At 39.3% G+C, this 17,493-nt stretch overlaps 2 protein-coding genes across 2 annotated transcripts in view; one reads left to right on the forward strand and one right to left on the reverse strand.

The window, feature by feature from the left end:
- Positions 1 to 12,635, reverse strand: part of UMAD1 (UBAP1-MVB12-associated (UMA) domain containing 1) — a 251,832-nt gene extending 239,197 nt beyond the window's left edge. The window contains exon 1 of the mRNA XM_014585059.2: positions 12,456 to 12,635. The gene's annotated coding sequence lies outside the window, so the exon portion shown is untranslated. The remainder of the gene's footprint in view (positions 1 to 12,455) is intronic.
- A 151-nt stretch (positions 12,636 to 12,786) lies between these two features.
- Positions 12,787 to 17,152, forward strand: RPA3 (replication protein A3). Its single transcript, XM_006170632.2, has 4 exons — positions 12,787 to 12,947; positions 15,500 to 15,574; positions 16,540 to 16,648; positions 16,774 to 17,152. Exons 1-4 carry the CDS (start codon positions 12,849 to 12,851, stop codon positions 16,854 to 16,856), a joined length of 366 nt encoding a protein of 121 aa, XP_006170694.1. The 5' UTR covers positions 12,787 to 12,848; the 3' UTR covers positions 16,857 to 17,152.
- Positions 17,153 to 17,493: the final 341 nt, after the last annotated feature.

The raw sequence follows: 17,493 nt of genomic DNA on the forward strand, positions 1-17,493 counted from the left end.
AGTGAACTACAGAGTATGGACTATCAGGCAAGGGAGGATTCTGAGAGTGAAAAGGTATCCAGAGAATGTCACAGTGTAGATTTCAACAGCGTCCACACTGGAAACTTTTTTCTTGATCTTGCAGTTTTTTTTCCCTTGATCCTAGTTTTAATTCTTTTCTTGTTTTATTTTACAATAAAGTAAATGCAGAAGAATTTTTCAGAATAGCCTGCATGGATTTTGAATTGTGAATCCTTACACATAACACAGGAAATCCTGGGTTAAAAGAAATTTTACTTTATTGCTGCAACTGTCTGACTTTTAACAGATGGTTTTATCTGCCATGGACAGCAGCCTACAAGCTCCACTTTTAATTGCAATCATCATTAGTATGTAAGTTAGCTACTACCAGGCACTGTGTGGAATCACTGCTGTCACTATAAAGTAAATCTGGCAATCCAGAATTACATAATCTAGAAATACTAATTTTCTGGAATACTGTTCTCCAATAGAAATGCTTTCTTATAGACACATGATGAAGTCATCCTTAAAGGTCCCAAGTCAGCCCAAGAAAATTTTGGAACATAGCACTTCTTCTCAAATCCTATTTACACTTCTAAATACAGATGGCTTCTCCGAAGTAAAGCAGACATCAAATGATTTTACTCTCCTGCATTACTTTATAAATAAATAGGAACCCCCCCCCCAAAGAGCTACTAGAGAATGACCAGGGAAGTTTTTGTTTTAGTTTAGTTGTTGATAGATTTGAAAATTCTTGTTTGCTCTCTAATTACATAATTATTTTCAGAATCAAGAATGGTAGCCTAGTAGTGATAAGAAATGACTGCTTGTTTTCCTCTACTGCCCCTCATTTATAATATGAAAAACAGAATGCAGTATCAATCTCCCCTGTTACTAATTTGGGGGGAGGAGGATTTCCCATTACATTGGACCAAGCTTTCTCAGTCTTTTCACTGGACATTTAGAGCCATTGTTGTGGAGGACTAGCTATGATATTTAGCAGCAACCCTGGCGTCTACCTAGAAATTCTGTTCTCTCTCCCATTTGTAACACCAAAACTATCTTCAGACATTATTTAATATCTTCTAGAGGACAAGACTGTCCCTGGTTGAAAGTCAAAGCACAAAAGGAAAGGGACTCCTTTTCAACATGAATCACTTAGCAGCACCCTTTAGGCAAAGAAATTCCTCTAAGCCTGAGTGTCCAGCTTCACCTGAAGACTTCCAGAACATGGCCTTTTTGTTCTGTATGAAGAAAGGCAGGGAGCAATAAAGATGTGTTGAACTCACTCAACCTATTCCTCTGAGGATGGGTGTGATCACCTAGCATATAAATCATTGTAGTCAGAAGACATCTTAGTTTCTAGGTGTTTTATTTATTAAAACAAACAAACAAAATACACTTCTTTTTAATGCTCTTTAACACACATATGAAAATCATTGTTTTGTTTTTCCTAAAGAAGAATGCTAAATAATGTGGAGAGATATAGAAATGTCTAAGATAAAGCTGCTGCCTTCTGAGAACTTATTAAGAAACTGCACTTGAGGCCAGCAGGTGGCATAGTGTTTAAGGCACTGGACTCCCACATGGTCAACTGCGGTTCGAGTCCGGGACCCAGTGGCTGGAAACACATTCTGGGCATGCGCATGTGCCCAAAATCCCAAGAAGAGAATAGAGGGGAAGGGACTGCAGTGTGGCCATCCCCACTGCAGGCTGATTCCTTGCTTTGTCTGTCTCTCCAGTGAGCGCACAGCCCCACAGCAAAGGAAAAAAAAAAAAAAAAAAAAACCGTACTTAACAATTTATCATTTGGGTCTCAATCACTGACCAAGACTGTAATTTACAGAGTTTAGTGTCATCCTGACTCTTCTAAATTAATGATACATTTTTATGTTTTAGAAAGGTTTCAAACATAAATCTCTGTAACAAGACACAAACTGTTTTTAACATAAATATACTGATGATACCTACAAGTACTATACTTAAATTTCTACATACTTAATTGAATGTTGTAACTCTGAAATGAAAAACATCCTGGAAAAGACTCCAAACAACTCTTAACATAAGTACCTCTCGGGACCAGCAATTAGCATAATGGCTATGTTGCTGAACTCCCATGTAGTCGACCACTGTTCATGTTCCGGACCCGGTGGCTTAAAACTCAAGCCAGGCACGTGTGCGTACGTGCCCAGGATCCCGAGAGGAGAATGGAGAAGGGATTGCTGCATGGCCATCCCCCCTGGGGGGTGATTTCTCGCTTTCTGTCTCTCTGTCTGGCAAGCACACGCACCCTATGGCAAAAACCTCTCCAAAAAAAGAAAAAAAGCACCTCTCCACAGCAAGTAAATTATCTTAGGTGAGATAAACACATTTAAAATAATGTCCTAAGGGAGAATGAAATCATCTGATTTGAGGTCCCACTTCTTACAATTTTCTACATCACAGGGAAGCCTAGGATAAATAAAGAAAAAAAAATTATTCAGTGTGGGTATTTTAATTACTCTATTTGCTAACTTTAAAACTTGTAACACTTAACAGGAACCATCACATTCCATTTCCCAAATGACTTACTCTTAAAATGCCCACTAAAAGTGGCAATCATTTGACTTTCAATACAACCTAACTATATCATCAAAAGTCTTCACTTCTTATATAAGAACAAACTCCTAACATTCAGCCAGTTTGTTTGTTCACTTTTTAATTCATTCTACCAATATTTTTTGAATGCTGAATATTGGCCAGGCACTGTCCTAGCCCTAGAGAAACAAAACCAGACCTGACTTGTCAGCCTTTCTCCAATCTATGCTCTGCCTCCCACAATGTCAGTGGGCAACAAAGCAAGGCTTAAATCTATAAACAATCAGCACCAGCCATACAAGTGGTTACCAAGTTGCTAATAATGGTCTAGTCCAGACAAGAAGTATTTCTAGCTGGGGAGTTTCTCAGAAGCCATTCTGGGGTCTGCATGATTTGAATCTTTTTTTTTTTTTTGAATTAAACTCTGCTAAATTCAATTGTCTGGAGGTTGTTTTTTTTTTGTTGTTGTTGTTGTTGTTGTTGTTGTTGTTTTGGAGGGGGGGTTGCTATAGGGTTGCGCTCACCAGACAGACAGAGAGAGACATAGAGGCAGAAAGCGAGAAATCACCCCCCAGGGGGGATGGCCACGCCACAATCCCTTCTCCTCCATTCTCCACTCGGGATCTTGGGCACGCATGCACACGCGCCCGGCGTGAGTTTTAAGCCACCGGGTCCAGGACGCAAACCGTGGTCAACTACATGGGAGTCCAGTGACATCGCTATTATGCTAACTACTGGTCCCTCTCTGGAGTCTTTTAACTATCAGAAACAGGATGTGAAGTAGAGCTTCCAGTCATCCCCCCAAGAACATCAAGTGCCAAACGAGACACCTGTTGGACCCTTTGTGTCTATGCATTCTCATGGCAACTGGGGATTGTGGGTAGGTTATCTCTCAGATTTGAGTTCCGCTGACTTGTATTTGAGCACATTTTGGTCTGAATTGGGTTTGGAGTTGCAACAGAAACTGGACCAGGTCCAAGATCAGATTGGATCCAATAATTAACTAGATTGGATACAGTTGTTGGGCTGGGTCAGACAAAAACCAGAAGTAGCTATTATTATGTTGGATGCTAGATTCTACTTTTGTAAATGCACATGGTATTTTGCATTCTATCATCTTAGTTTCTTTCCTTTTTTTCCTTATGTTAAGAAAAAGATGGTTGGCTAAATGGTTAATCATGAATCAAGACTTCTCTGTCATCATGAAAATGTTGTGTTTTTTTGCTTTTATGTTTTGTTTTTCTCACTTCCTATTGCCCTAATGCTTTCCTCTTCCTTACAGGAAAATCCAGGGGCCACAATCAGTGTATGGCTTTAGTTCAAGCTTATGTCCTAGCACAAAAAACCAGAATAATTGTAGGGTTTGTGGTGGGCTAATGCAGAAAAAGATCAGGAAACAACTCCACTGATGTCAATGCCCTTCTGTGTTTCACATGAGAGTCACCCTGAAACCTCAAAGGAAGAGTAAAATGCTATTCTTTATATTCTTCAAAAGATAAGCTAGTTTCAACTGAGAAAAGATTTCAGTAGGTTTCCTAGAGGCTCACTCTTGGTAGTTGTGTGGAGCCAGTTGTACACAATTTAAAACTTATCTATAAATTTGAGAAATTTTCAGAATTTGTAGCCATGCCTCCCAGGGTTTTGGAAGGGTAGAAGCCACTCTCCAAAAGATGAATAACAAACAAGTTTTAACAAAAACACTTAATGAAACATAAAGTAGCTTTAGATCTCTTTATTAAGAGAGATTTTTGCTATATGGTGTGTATACTCACCAGAGACACAGAGACAGACAGAGAGAAAGTGAGAAACCACCCCCCCATGGAGTTTGTCCATGCCACAATCCCTTCTCCGCTCTCTTCTCGGGATTTTGGGCACACAGGCACACACACCTGGTGTGAGTTTCAAGCTGCCACGTCTGGGACTCAAACTGCAGTCAACCATGTGTGAGTCCAGCACCTTAATCACTACACCATGTGCTGGCCCTAGATCGTTTTGCTCATTTGGGGCTTTTGTTGGATATTGAATGAAACTAAATGTTATACCTAAGTCAAAAGAAAGGAACAAGTGAAGTGTTTATAGGAACAACTAACACTTTATTTGCAGGCATCCTAATATTGGATGAAAGGCTTAGGTTTTCCAAGGCCTTTTAATCTTTATTTCTAGTAGGTCTCCAGGTTTTTATGGCTTCTGTTACTAGGTTACAACAAAGATGGATGCCTTTTTAAATCAGGCCCTTTTACAGAGAGCTACGATTCTTAATCATCTTCGCAACCTGAACAAGGATCATGACCAACTAGACTCAAATACTATAAAACTCCCTATACTGTCTGAATCTTGACTCATGTAATTTGGTTCTGTTTGTTTCAAAGGAACTCTTGTTAAGGAATACAGTTTTGGGATCAAACTGTCATAATGGCTACATGGCTGGACTCCCAAATAGCCGACCACAATTCAAGTCCCAGACCCAACAGCTTAAAACTCACGCTGAGCACATGTGCATGTACACCAAAATCCCAAGAGGAGAATGGAGGAGAAAGGATTGTGGTGTGGCCATCACCCCTCAGTGGTGATCTCTCACTTTCTGTCTCTCTGTCTCTCTAGTGAGTGCACATGTCCTACAATAAAAATCTCTCTCTCAATCAATAAATAGTTAAGAGAGTATGCCTAAATTTAACTCTAATTTCTATGGACAAGAAAGGGGACTGGGCAAGAAGTACAACTGATCAAGAGTACATTTCTGTACCCGTATGGTACATGGATATCTTACCTAAGGAATGAATAAGTGATGATCAGAGTGAACAAGCAGACTAAGAATGAACTGCAAAGGACATGGAGAAAGCATTTCATCCATCCCCACTGCCTAAGCTTAATTATAATACACAAGAGTTGCTGTTATCAGAAAAATAGACTGCCAGACATTCCATTGCATGGAAAGTTTCCAATGCCTGGCAAAACTACATTTCCTCCCTTCATAACCACCCCCATAAGATCTTTTTCCACCTTCACTCAGAGACTATAGATTTTGGTCTGGGCAGGCAACAATGAGAAATGAGAAAGGCAATGGTTTGTAACTATCCAAAGAAGATTTTATAAAACAAGGTCCAAGACTTTAAAAGTCTGTGAGTAAAAGCAAAAGAAGATGTATTTCAGGTGGCATGATAGTTAAGGCACTGGACTCCAATGTGGTAGACCACAGTTTGATTCCTGGGCCCAGCAGGCAGCTTGAAAAATCACACTGGGTGCATGCACATGCATACCTAGGATCCTGAGAGGAGAAGAGGAGAAAGGATTGCAGTGTGACTAGCACCCCCCACCCTCACCCCCCGTGGGGTGATTTCTCACTTTCCCTCTCTCTGTGTCTCTGTGTCTCTCTCTTCAGCAAGCACATGCACCCTATGGTAAAAACTTAAAAAAAAAAAATCTACTTTCAAGAACTGCAAACTGCTCCTAATTCTCCAACTCACCCATAGATATTTTACAATCTGAGCTATGGAAGCACTAAGAGTAAAGAGGCCAGCCAGCAGAGTGGTGGTTAAAGTGACTGGATCCCATGTGGCCGACTATGTGGTTTGAGTCCCAAAGCTGGCAGCCTGGAAAACACATCAGGTACATGTACATGTATGCCCAAAATCAGAAGAGGAGGACAGAATGCAGTATAGCCATCTCCCCTGGTGGAGAGAGAGGATACTATCTTACTTTCCCTCTATCTTGCCCTCTCTCTATTTCTCTCTGGTGAAGATATACACCCTGCAGCAAATTAAAAAGAGTGAAGATAAATCAAGACCAGAACCTAGAATGTCTTACTTAGATGCTGGAGGAGAGGACTGGATGGGGGCAGGGATGTGTGTGAGATAATCAATTTGATTTTTTCTTTTTTTGGATTGTTGCATGGACTCACTGGAGAAAGACAGGAAATGTGGAGAAACACCTCCCAGGAGGGATGGGCACACCACAATCCCTTCTCCTTTCTCCTCTCAGGATCTTGGGCATGCACACACACACACCCAGTTTGAGTTTAAGCTGCCAGGTCTAGGACTTGAACCACAGTAGACTACATGGGAGTCCAGCGACATAGCCATTCCGCTAACTGCTGGTCCCCACACTTATTTCTTAAGATTAGTAAACCCCAATACCAATATCTGGTAAGAACTATAGAGAAATGAAAATTACCAGCCAATCTCACTCATGAACATCAATGCAAAAATCCTTAACAATAGCAAATCAAATCCAGGAACATACAATAAAAGATAGTATCTCATAATTGAGTTGTGTTTCCTCCACGAATGAGAGTTTAATTTAACAATGGAAAATATATTCATTTCAATCAAGGCCAAAAAAGTGCATTAGATAAAATTAATAATAATCCAATGAAAATCCTATCAAACTAGAAATAGAAGAAAAATTCCTTAATTGAATGAACTGAACTCCAAGTAGAGAAGGATTTCCAGGAAGAAGCCTTAAAGAAAGCTGAATACCATGTAGGCATAGCTTGCCCACTTCTCTGCTTCCAGGAATGGGGACTTGATATCTGAGGCTCCAGTACTTACCCTGGCTTATGAAGAGACTATAAATATAGACGTAAACAGAGAAGAATAGAAAGAATAGATGGGACCTGGAGCTCTCTCTTTTTAAAAAAATTTTTAATAACAGTGCAGTCACATATGCACATGAAAGATGAGAGAAAAAGAAGCAGTCTCCACAGTATCTGGTCACACCACAGTTCTCTTTCTCCAGTATTCTAGCTTGTTGGATCTTGGGCACTCACACATGCTTAATATGTTTCAGGCTCACCAGGTCAGAGATTTGAACCACAGCTGCCATGTAGAATACGGCTTCTCTTGAGCAGCACATTACCACTGCACTACTCAGCTAGCCCAGAACCTATCTCTGATACCTCAGAGGCACTACCACATAAGTACTGAGCTGCATACCTCTGTACTTCTTTGACATTTGAGAATGTCTTTGTGTATTTAAGATACTTTTACTTGTGCAGCCGAACCCACTGAAACAACATTTCTATTCAGAAAGGTACTAGAGTCTCTAACTGGGCTAAAGGCAACTAATCATGTAAGAGCTTTTAAGAAACAAAACTTTATTCACATCTAAATAGAAAACTCCAAATAATCTTATAGACAATTATTAAGAATTAAGAGTTTAACAGGATGGACTTTTTTTTTGTGAGACTTGCAATAGGGTGCATATGCTCAGTGGAGAGATAGAAAGCAAGAAATCACCCCCCCGAGGGGATGGCCACACCACAATCCATTACCCTCCATTCTCGTGATTTGGGGTATGCATGCACACATGCCTGGCATGAGTTTCAAGCTGCCATCCCCAGGACTCAAACCTTGGTCAGCCATGTGGGAGTCCAGCGATGTAATCATTATGCCATCTGCTGGTACCAGGATGAACTTTTTACATAGCAGCCACAATAAATTAAAATCTTTAATTTCAAAAAAGATACCATGTATAATAGCAACAAAAACAAGGTACCTAGGAATGAATTAATCTAAAAGTAAATTTTAAAAAATTGTGAAATTTTCCTTTGGAAAGATTTTAAGAGGACCAACTAGCTCAAGGATTATGAGTTGCCATTATGTTATCTCTCCAAAAATGGATCCGAGGACTCAGTGGGATTTTAATCAAACACTCAACACAGTTTTTCATGGAACGTGACAAGCTAAATTCAGAATGGCAAAAGGAAAAGAATAACCAAGACATTCCTGAAGAACATAGGCCTAGACATAAAAAGCAGTTGTAAGGCTACACTACTGAAGAAAATCAGTAGTGTTGCAGGGATTGAAAACAAGATTAAGAGAGCAGAATCAAGTAACCAGCAATAGGCTCCACACACATTTGAAAACATAAGGTGACACTGAGGATCAGTTGCAAAAAAGTCTTAAGTAGTCAACAAATGATCCTAGGACAAGTGCAATGAAAACAAAACACAGAAATTGGATACCATTCTGACAAAATACATTAAAAACTCAATTCTAGGGCCAGCATGTGGCATGATAGTAAGGAGCTAGATCCACATGGCCTACTCTATGGTTCAAGTCCCAGAACCAGCAGATTGGAAAACATATTAACATGTGTGCATGCATGCCCAAAATCCTGAGGAGAAGGTATTGAGGCACGACCATCATCCCTGAGAGGTGATGGGTAATTTTTCACTTTCCATCTTTCTCTGGCAAGTACATGTGCCTTATGGCAAAAATTAATAAATAATAATAATAATGGAATATTAAATATGAGAGGCAAAACTATTATTGAAAACTCAATAAGAATATAGAACAACTTTAAGAGCTTAATATTCAACAAAACACTCTTCAGTGAGTACTTTTTGTTTGTTAGTTTTTTTTACTTTATCCACTATCTGAAACTTTAAAAAACCTTTTAACTATAGGGGCCAGCAGTTGTTGTTAAGGTGCTAGACTCCCTTTTTTGACAGCTTGCTTTCTCATTTTCCCTCTCTGTCTCTCTCTGATGAGCACATGTGCCCTATAGCAAATAATAATAATGATAATAATAAAATTAAAATAAATCTTGCCCCAATATCCTTTTAACTATATTAAAAGAGCTCTTTCTAATTTTTTTTTTAAAAAAAAAAAAAGAAAGAGAGGAAGGAAATGGAAAGATGGATCAAAAACTGAGAAAACTGGGAACCAGTAGTTACTGTAATTGCTATGTCGCTGGACTCCCATGTTGTCGACCGCGGTTCGCATCCCGGACCCGGTGACTTAAAACTCACGACGGGCGCGTGTGCGTGCGTGCCCAAGATCCCGAGAGGAGAATGGAGGAGAAGGGATTGCAGCGTGAACATCCCCCTGGGGGGTGATTTCTCACTTTCTGTCTCTCTCTGTCTGTCTGGCAAGGGCACGCACCCTATAGTGAAAACCTCTCAAAAAAAAAAAACTGAGAAAACTTTGTATTATTATTATTATCTACACTAATATAAAAAGCTCTCAAATATCAGTAAAAGAAAAATAAGCATAAAAAAAGTAAACACAAGTGGACAATAAATATTTGAAAAGATGCTTAACCTTATAAGTAATGAGCAAATGAAAACTAAAGACCACAACATGAAACTATTTCATATCCACCATATTGACAGAGAGAGGAGGACTGTTAAGTTGCCAAAAATGTGGATCAAATGAAACTTTCCTATACTCCTAAGAAAAAGATAAACTGGAGCCAACATTAGAGGAAATTAATTGATTTTATTAGTAAAGCTGAAGATCCACACCCTATGTTCCAGTAATCCTACTGATATATACATTTCCACAAGTGCACCTGGAAACAGGTACAAAAATATTCACAGCAGTACTGCATGCAATAGAAAAGAACTGCAAACAACTAAAATGTCAGTCAATAATAGAGTGAAATACCCAAGTGCAAGAATGAACTCCACCTCCATTACTCAACACAAACTTATCTCAAAAACAAGCAAAACAAGTCAAAAGATATGTAAGATTCCTTTTATACAAAGGTCAAATATTGGCAAAACTAAACAACATGTCATTTAGAAATGTCTCCATGTATGATAAAGCTAAATAGAAAAACTTAGGTAGTTTAATGCAAATTTTAAGATAGCTTTTACTTCTGGCTGGTAGGAAGGAGGACCTAAAAGAGGAAATGCGGGGCCGGCAGGTGGCATGGTGGTTAAAGGTGCTGGATTCCCACATGGCTGAACCTGGTTTGAGTCCTAGACCTGGCAGCTCGTGCTCTCTCTCTCTCTCTCTCTCTCTCTTACTCTCACTTTGTCCCTCTCTGGTCAAATTAGAATAAATGCAAACTAACTGTTAAAGTTCTACTTCTAAGTGAATGAGAGGCCCACATGGGGCCTGTTGAAATGATACATATCAGCTATATGTATAACATAGCTGATTGTTGGAAAAGTCATGACGTGTTTTTTTATGCAAAAATGCATCATGACTTCTCCAACAACTCAATACATAGTTATAATTTTCGTTTTTTTAAATTATTTATTTAACTTTATTCATTCATTCATTTTTATTTTGACCAGAGAGACACAAACAAAGAGAGAGAGAGAGAAGGTGAGAAAGCAAGCCACCAGGTCCAGAATTTGAACCGTGGTCAGTCATGTGTGAGCATCCAGCGCCTTAACCACCATGCCATCCACTGGTCCCTACAGCTATAATTTTCTCAGCACATTATATATACATAATAAACAATAAGGGATTTAAAAGCTATCCAAAAAAACTTCTATTTCCTCATCTATCTTTTTTTTTTTTAAATATGCCTTTGCTTAAAAGCAAGTTTTAACTGTAATAAAAGGGAATTAGCATCTGGTACGTTAAGGGCTGCTTTTTTCAAAAAAAAAAATTGTTATTACATTAAAGACATTCCAGCAGGTGGTATGGTGGTTAAGGCACTGGACTCTCACATAATCAGCCTCGGTTTGAGTCCCAGACCTGGCAACTTGCTTTCTCACTTTCTTACCCTCTGCCTCTCTCCGGTGAACACACGTGTCCTATAGAAAATTAAAAATAATAACAACAATAAATAAAATTAAATAATTCTTTTTAAAAAGTCACGTGTATTCTACAGTTAAAAAAAAAAAAAAGCATATCAACTGTCTTTCCAAAGCAATGGCTAAAGTGTAAAAGACCCTAAGGCTTTATGCAGAAATAAAGATTGTACCAAATTGTACCAGTACAATCACTTGTTTTATATACCGGCACGTACCCCACATCTCTTTAATGAAATCCTTTAAACATTTCTTAGTGACAGCAAAATGAAACAAACATATTAAGTGCTAAATAAACACTGAGGGTGGTTAACTATCATTTAATGACTTTACATCAGATCACAACATTGGAGACTCCAGCTAGCTACCTGAATTTGAATGATAATTGTGGCTGTGAGTACAGCCTCAGTTTCCACAAAATTATAAGCCCTATCAAATTGTTTTCCAATTTTCAAATCACCATTTAAAGGTAACTATGTGCCCTCATTCTGGAATATCACTGGCTAGACAGGTACCAAATCGCGGTAAAGCCTCAAGAAGCAACAGTCACCAGCTTCAAGCCACAAGATGAGCAAAGACAGTTGTGAGAATTCCCCCCAAATCTTGTAATAGGCTATCTCCCAGACCTCCACATCTCCCTTCGGAGTCCTGTGGAGAAGCAAACGTGGTAAACACTCCTGGGAGGTAAAAAGAGCCCGTTAATCATATGGCCAATAGAGTCTGCTGAGACTCTTAACAAAATTGTAACTCGGCAAATTGTTCGCTCTAACCCCCTCGTTTTTCATATCGGGAAAGTTTAAGTCTCCGGCAGAGACAGGGGCACTTTCTCGGAACCTAAGAGCGATTTAAGCTTGTTTGCTCTGGTCCTGCCCAGCGGTCCCTTCCCTCCCATCCCCATATGCTTCTATTTGCTGCTAGCACGGAGTCAGTGAGAGGACCTGAACCTCCTCAGAGTGGCCAGACTGGCAGGACTGAAAAAGGCCTACGAAGTAATCGGATCAACCTCTCTTCTTCAAGGTGCGAAACTGAAGCAATAAAGTGACGCGGCTTGGCGGGTAAATCAACCCTCTGCCACCGAGCACCAAGAGCCTGAAGAACACGAGGAAGATCACTGACGACCCTGATTCCCGTCTCCAGGAGGACGGGTGTCAAGAAAAATTATTTATAAATAAATAAATAAAACGAATCCCAGATTTCATTCAGCAAAAATCCCGCGCCTCCCACAAAGAACTGGGAAGAAGAGAAGTGGGGTTATAGCAACAGCTGGTGCGCAGCACCTAAAACGACACGACCATAGTGGCGCCCAGCTCCCGACTTGCTCTTTGACTCAGTACGCGGTGAAAAGAGGAAACAGTGAGGTTGCGGCGCCTCCCCCGAGAACAGGTACCTGAGGCTAACGCCGCAGTCCCCCGCCGCCCTGGCACCGGAGCCGGACACCCCACTTCCGGGGTCAAGTGACCGCGGGGAGACCCGAGATCGTGGGAGGGGAGCCTCAGGCCCCGCCCCCTTCAGTCCCGCCTCCACTGTCTATTTCGCCTGGGACCTGGACAACTTCCGCAACGCCGCGCGTCACTTAGCATAGTATCCCCACTTCCGGATGCATCCCTCCGCCTTTTCTATCGCTTTCAGGGCTGGTGAGGGTTTCCGCTCATATGATTGGCCAGGCTGGCACGCTAGTCTTCGCTGATTGGTGCTAGAGAAATTGCCCCATAAATCCTTGCGGCGCGCTTAGTTTCAGTAGACTGTCTCTCCCGCCATCTGCGGGTGTTGTAGAGTGATCATGGCGGACGTCATGGAGCTGCCCAGATCTCGCGTCAACGCTAGTATGCTAGCACAGTTCATCGACCGGCCCGTCTGCTTCGTGGGGAGGCTGGAAAAGGTGCGCTGGCTAGACGTCCTGGGCTCCCGGTTCGTAGCCGGGAAAAGGGAGTCAGTGACCACCATGGTGGCACACTCAGTGGGTAACGGACTAGGTGGGTAACGGAGGGCTAAGGAGGACCGAGAGCCTCAGAACATCATTGCGCTTGTTTTTTTGTTTTGTTTTGTTTTAATTTTGTACAAGAAAACTTTTTATAGACATTTATTCATTGCAGCCTCAACCGAGAGCTTCAGAACATCATTGCGCTTGTTTTTTGTTTTGTTTTGTTTTAATTTTGTACAAGAAAACTTTTTATAGACATTTATTCATTGCAGCCTCATTTGGACTCCTCTTTAATGGCGTGAAGTAGAGGTGTTTCAGACGCACGTTCCTAATTCCAGCGCCGCTGCACTGTTCTAAATTTACGGGAAGTTAGTTATAAACATGACCTTAGGAATTTTTAATCCAGACATGACTGACGCCAACTAGGCGAGTCTGCTTGTTTCCTTCTTTTCCACACTTGTGTGTGTTCCCAAGCTTCATTTTCTCGTTGAAGTCTCCTCTCCATAAAACATTCGTTGATTGTCCCTTCCACATCCCACAGCAGCATTTTTTGTTGCCCTAGTGGTAAAGCGCAGCCCTTCATCGTTCAGATGAAAACAGGCCCAAAGGCTTCTAATCAGTGACCTGTAAAAGCTGAGGGAAAGAAAATTATTAAGGTTTATTTAGCAGCTCATTTCATCCACACACCTCTTAGTGAAATAGGTATTCTGACTAAACAGGAAAACAGTAGAAAGTGGTTGGTAGTTAACTAAAATGTGCAGGGCCTCAGCGAGTAGCAAACCCGCCTTTCAAACATCTCATGGTCCTCTGCAGCTGCCTTCCGGATGTAGAATCCAGATGTTCACTTTTTTCTTCATCATGCCTCTTTTTTTTTTTTTTGAAAATTGTCTATTGATGACAATGTTTATGGAAGTTTCTTTGACTGGACTAACATACAGAGTATTCATGCTGAGAAATTTTATTTTCAATGTTGTAAAGATAAACAGTGGTTGAATGTGAAAAGTTAGAAAACGTAAAATAAAGCATATTATTCTGAAGTGTTCATGTTTGAGAGAGCTCTGTAATGACCAGAAAAATAGTGCCAATTTTAGTACTAAAAGTTAGGATTATGTGAACAATGAGGTTGACTCTACACAGCTTTGAGCTAGGGCATCACTATCCAACATCACTGGCATGTTAGAATGCCAGGTAAAACTGACACTGAAAAATGGTTCTAAAATATAGAAAGTTTCCAACAGTCACATCTGGTCACTGTCTTCTGTAGTCATGGGTATAAAACCCCTAAGAATGCCACCGTTTCTTAATTTACAATGTAAATATTATCCTCAATAATGTAGACATTGTCTTCTGCTCAGACTTGCTCTTCTGTGCTTTTCAAAGTTCCAATGTGAGGGTTTTGAATGCAACCAATCTTACTTGATGTGTCTTGGTTTTGATATAATAATACCTTTTGATAATTATCAAAATCACAAAGGTGAGGAACATCACAGCAAAATTAGAGATTCCAATATAGAGGCCAGTAGCAGTAGTCATCCATGACCTGGGGATGCTTGGGTTTGATTGTTATGCCAGGAATTGAAGACTGTCTTGGTGCCATTGCCATCTGTTGTGCAACAGTACAATGGTGAACTGGTGGATTGTGTCCTTTTTTCCTGCAGTGTTGTAGATTGGGTTCTTGCTGTTGAAAAAGTTGAAGTAGGTACTGATTCATGTTTTTTGTGTGTGGGTGGGTGCTAGTGTTGGAGGAGCACATGTAGAAACCCTTGGAGATGTTGGTTCCAACACTTGTGGCCCTGATGGTGTGAAAGAAAGTACAGCATCTGTCAGAAGTAGTATGAGACTTAGGATGACTACCCAAGGATACATTATGGTGCTGGCCTTTAATTCCATTTCTCCATGAATTTTTAATGTCCCAACGTACATACTGCCTAGTCAGGTGTAGTTTTCCAGCTTTTCCTTCTGGTCTGTTTCCTTTTTTTTTGAGAGATTTTTGTTATAGGGCTCTTGTGCTCACCAGAGAGACAGACAGAAAGCAATAAACCCCCTTGGGAGGATGACCAAACTACAATTCCTTCATTTTCCAGATTTGGGCATACTCACAAATGTGCCCAGCCTGAGTTCAGGCCGCTGTTGGGGACCATCATTCCTCATTTTTAAAACCTACCCTCTGTGAAACATGAATTACAAACCCTAAGTGCAAACAGATCTCACTTTTAGATGTATAGGCCCCCTTTAATTTATTCTTAGCATAGGGTTTCCAGATTTAGCAAATAAAATCACAGGACCTACTTATGTTTAAAAAGTATTCATTATTTATCTGTAATTCAAAATTAACTGGTTGTCCCATGACCAGATCTGAGAATAAAATTGTAATTAGAGCCAAATAAATTAAAAACAGTTGTATTGTGTTTGACTAGGTAAATAAAGGTCAATCTACTTATCTTTTGTCCAACTTTTTTAGTGATATTGTAAAAGTTGTTTATGTGAGGTTTTTTTTTTTTCTTTTTTAGATTCATCCCACTGGAAAAATGTTTATTCTTTCAGATGGAGAAGGAAAAAATGGAACCATTGAGTTGATGGAACCTGTATGTTGAAGTATTAATTCTGTTTATTACAGTTAATTCTTTAGTTTGGTTTAGTTTTTGCTGATGTTTCTGATTTTTGAAGTAGATGTATAAAGATAAGCTTGTGTAACTTCCCTGGTTTAAAATTAAATTCTTGTCATCTTTTCATTGTATTTTCCTTTATATTTCTAACCAGTGATTCTTTGGGCTCCATGATTTTTGTATATTTCCCTTAAATTCTGGATAACAATTCTTATTTTTTATGAAAGACTATAAAATCAGACAAAAATCTTTCAGTTAAGTCACTTTTCACTTTTTTCCTTTCTCAGGAGTTTTATTTCATTTTATTTTCTGTTCTTGTTTACATATATTTTCACTTGTTACTTCTTTCTGCATTTTATATTTAACATGCGTAAAAACATTTTCTTGTTCTTATGCTATTTGGTTAATGTATACAGAACACACTTCATGAAATATATCAATAGATTATGAAAGGTTTTTCTCATGGGTCCTTTTAAATTAATTACTGCTTATAGGAATGCTGGACATTCTCAGTATCTTTAAGTGATTTTTGCCTTCAACTTATTTTTGGACCTATTACTAAAGGTAACAAGACTGTGACATACAGTTAAGTACTCATTTTTTTAAAAAATTACAGTTCAGGGCCAGCAGGTGGCATGGTGGTTAAAGTGCTAGACACCCACATGGCCAACCATGGTTCGCGTCCTGGACCTGGCAGCTTGCTTTTTCATTTTCCTTCTTTCTCGCTGTTGCTCTGTAGTCAAATTTTTAAAAAATAATGATGATGAATAAAATTATATAAAATAATTATTTAAAAAAAGGAATTACAGTTCCATTTTGCATAGGTAAGTTTTAGAATTACTTTGTTACACAAAATGAAAATATGTAAGTCATATAACAGTTTTAAAAATTAATAATCAACGGAAAATGTGATTGCATCAAGTTGTCATTTTGTTTTGTCTTAGCTTAATGAAGAAATTTCTGGTATTATAGAAGTAATTGGAAGAGTAACAGCCAAGGCAACCATCATGTGTACATCTTATATCCAGTTTAAAGAAGATAGCAGTCCTTTTGGTAAATAGATCATTCTAGTATTTAGTGGTTTTATACAATTAGGAGGAAATAGATTAAAATAATTTAGAAAATGATATTACAAATTTCCACTGTCAATTAAATATTTGCTTAAATGTGTCTTTCAGATCTTGGACTTTACAATGAAGCTGTGAAAATTACCCATGAGTTCCCCCAGTTTTTTCCTTTAGGTATTCTGCAACATGATTGATCTAGATGAATTTACTTACATTTGCAAATAAGCTACGTTGGAGACTGTCTTAAAGGAGGCCTCTTTGAGAGAGAATCCTGTGGTTTCTTAAAGTTTAATTTGTTCTTTTTTAAATTTCATTTACCTAATTGTAGTTTTCCTAATTTGCAGCTTTTGATGGAACTAGTATATTGATAATTCTCACCTAAGTTCTTTTATAAAGAATTTCTTTTACAGGATATAGTCAGAGTAGTTACAAGAACAAAGCCATTGTCTGAGTTTAGGTTTCTGTTTTATTAATAAAAATTTAAATCATACATACTAGTCATCATATGATTTTTATTCTTTTGGTCATATATTCAAACACGAACTTGGCATTTCACAGCTGTGAGGTCCCAGCTTAAAGATTACTCACCACTTTGCAGATTATACCAGATTAATTACTTCCTTGATACTGTACTTAAAAAGTGATTTGGGGGAGCAGCAGTTGGCGAATGGCTATGTCGCTGGACTCCCATGTAGTTGACCACAGTTTGAGACCTGGTGGCTTAAACTCACACTGGGCATGTGTGCGTGCATGCGTGCCCAAGATCCCAAGAGGAGAATGGAGGAGAAGGGATTGCAGTGTGGCCATCGCCCCTGGGGGGTGGTTTCTCGC

Source organism: Tupaia chinensis, unplaced genomic scaffold, assembly GCF_000334495.1.
Source record: "Tupaia chinensis unplaced genomic scaffold, TupChi_1.0 Scaffold148792_1, whole genome shotgun sequence".
In the NCBI taxonomy this organism is placed as follows: Eukaryota; Metazoa; Chordata; class Mammalia; order Scandentia; family Tupaiidae; genus Tupaia; species Tupaia belangeri.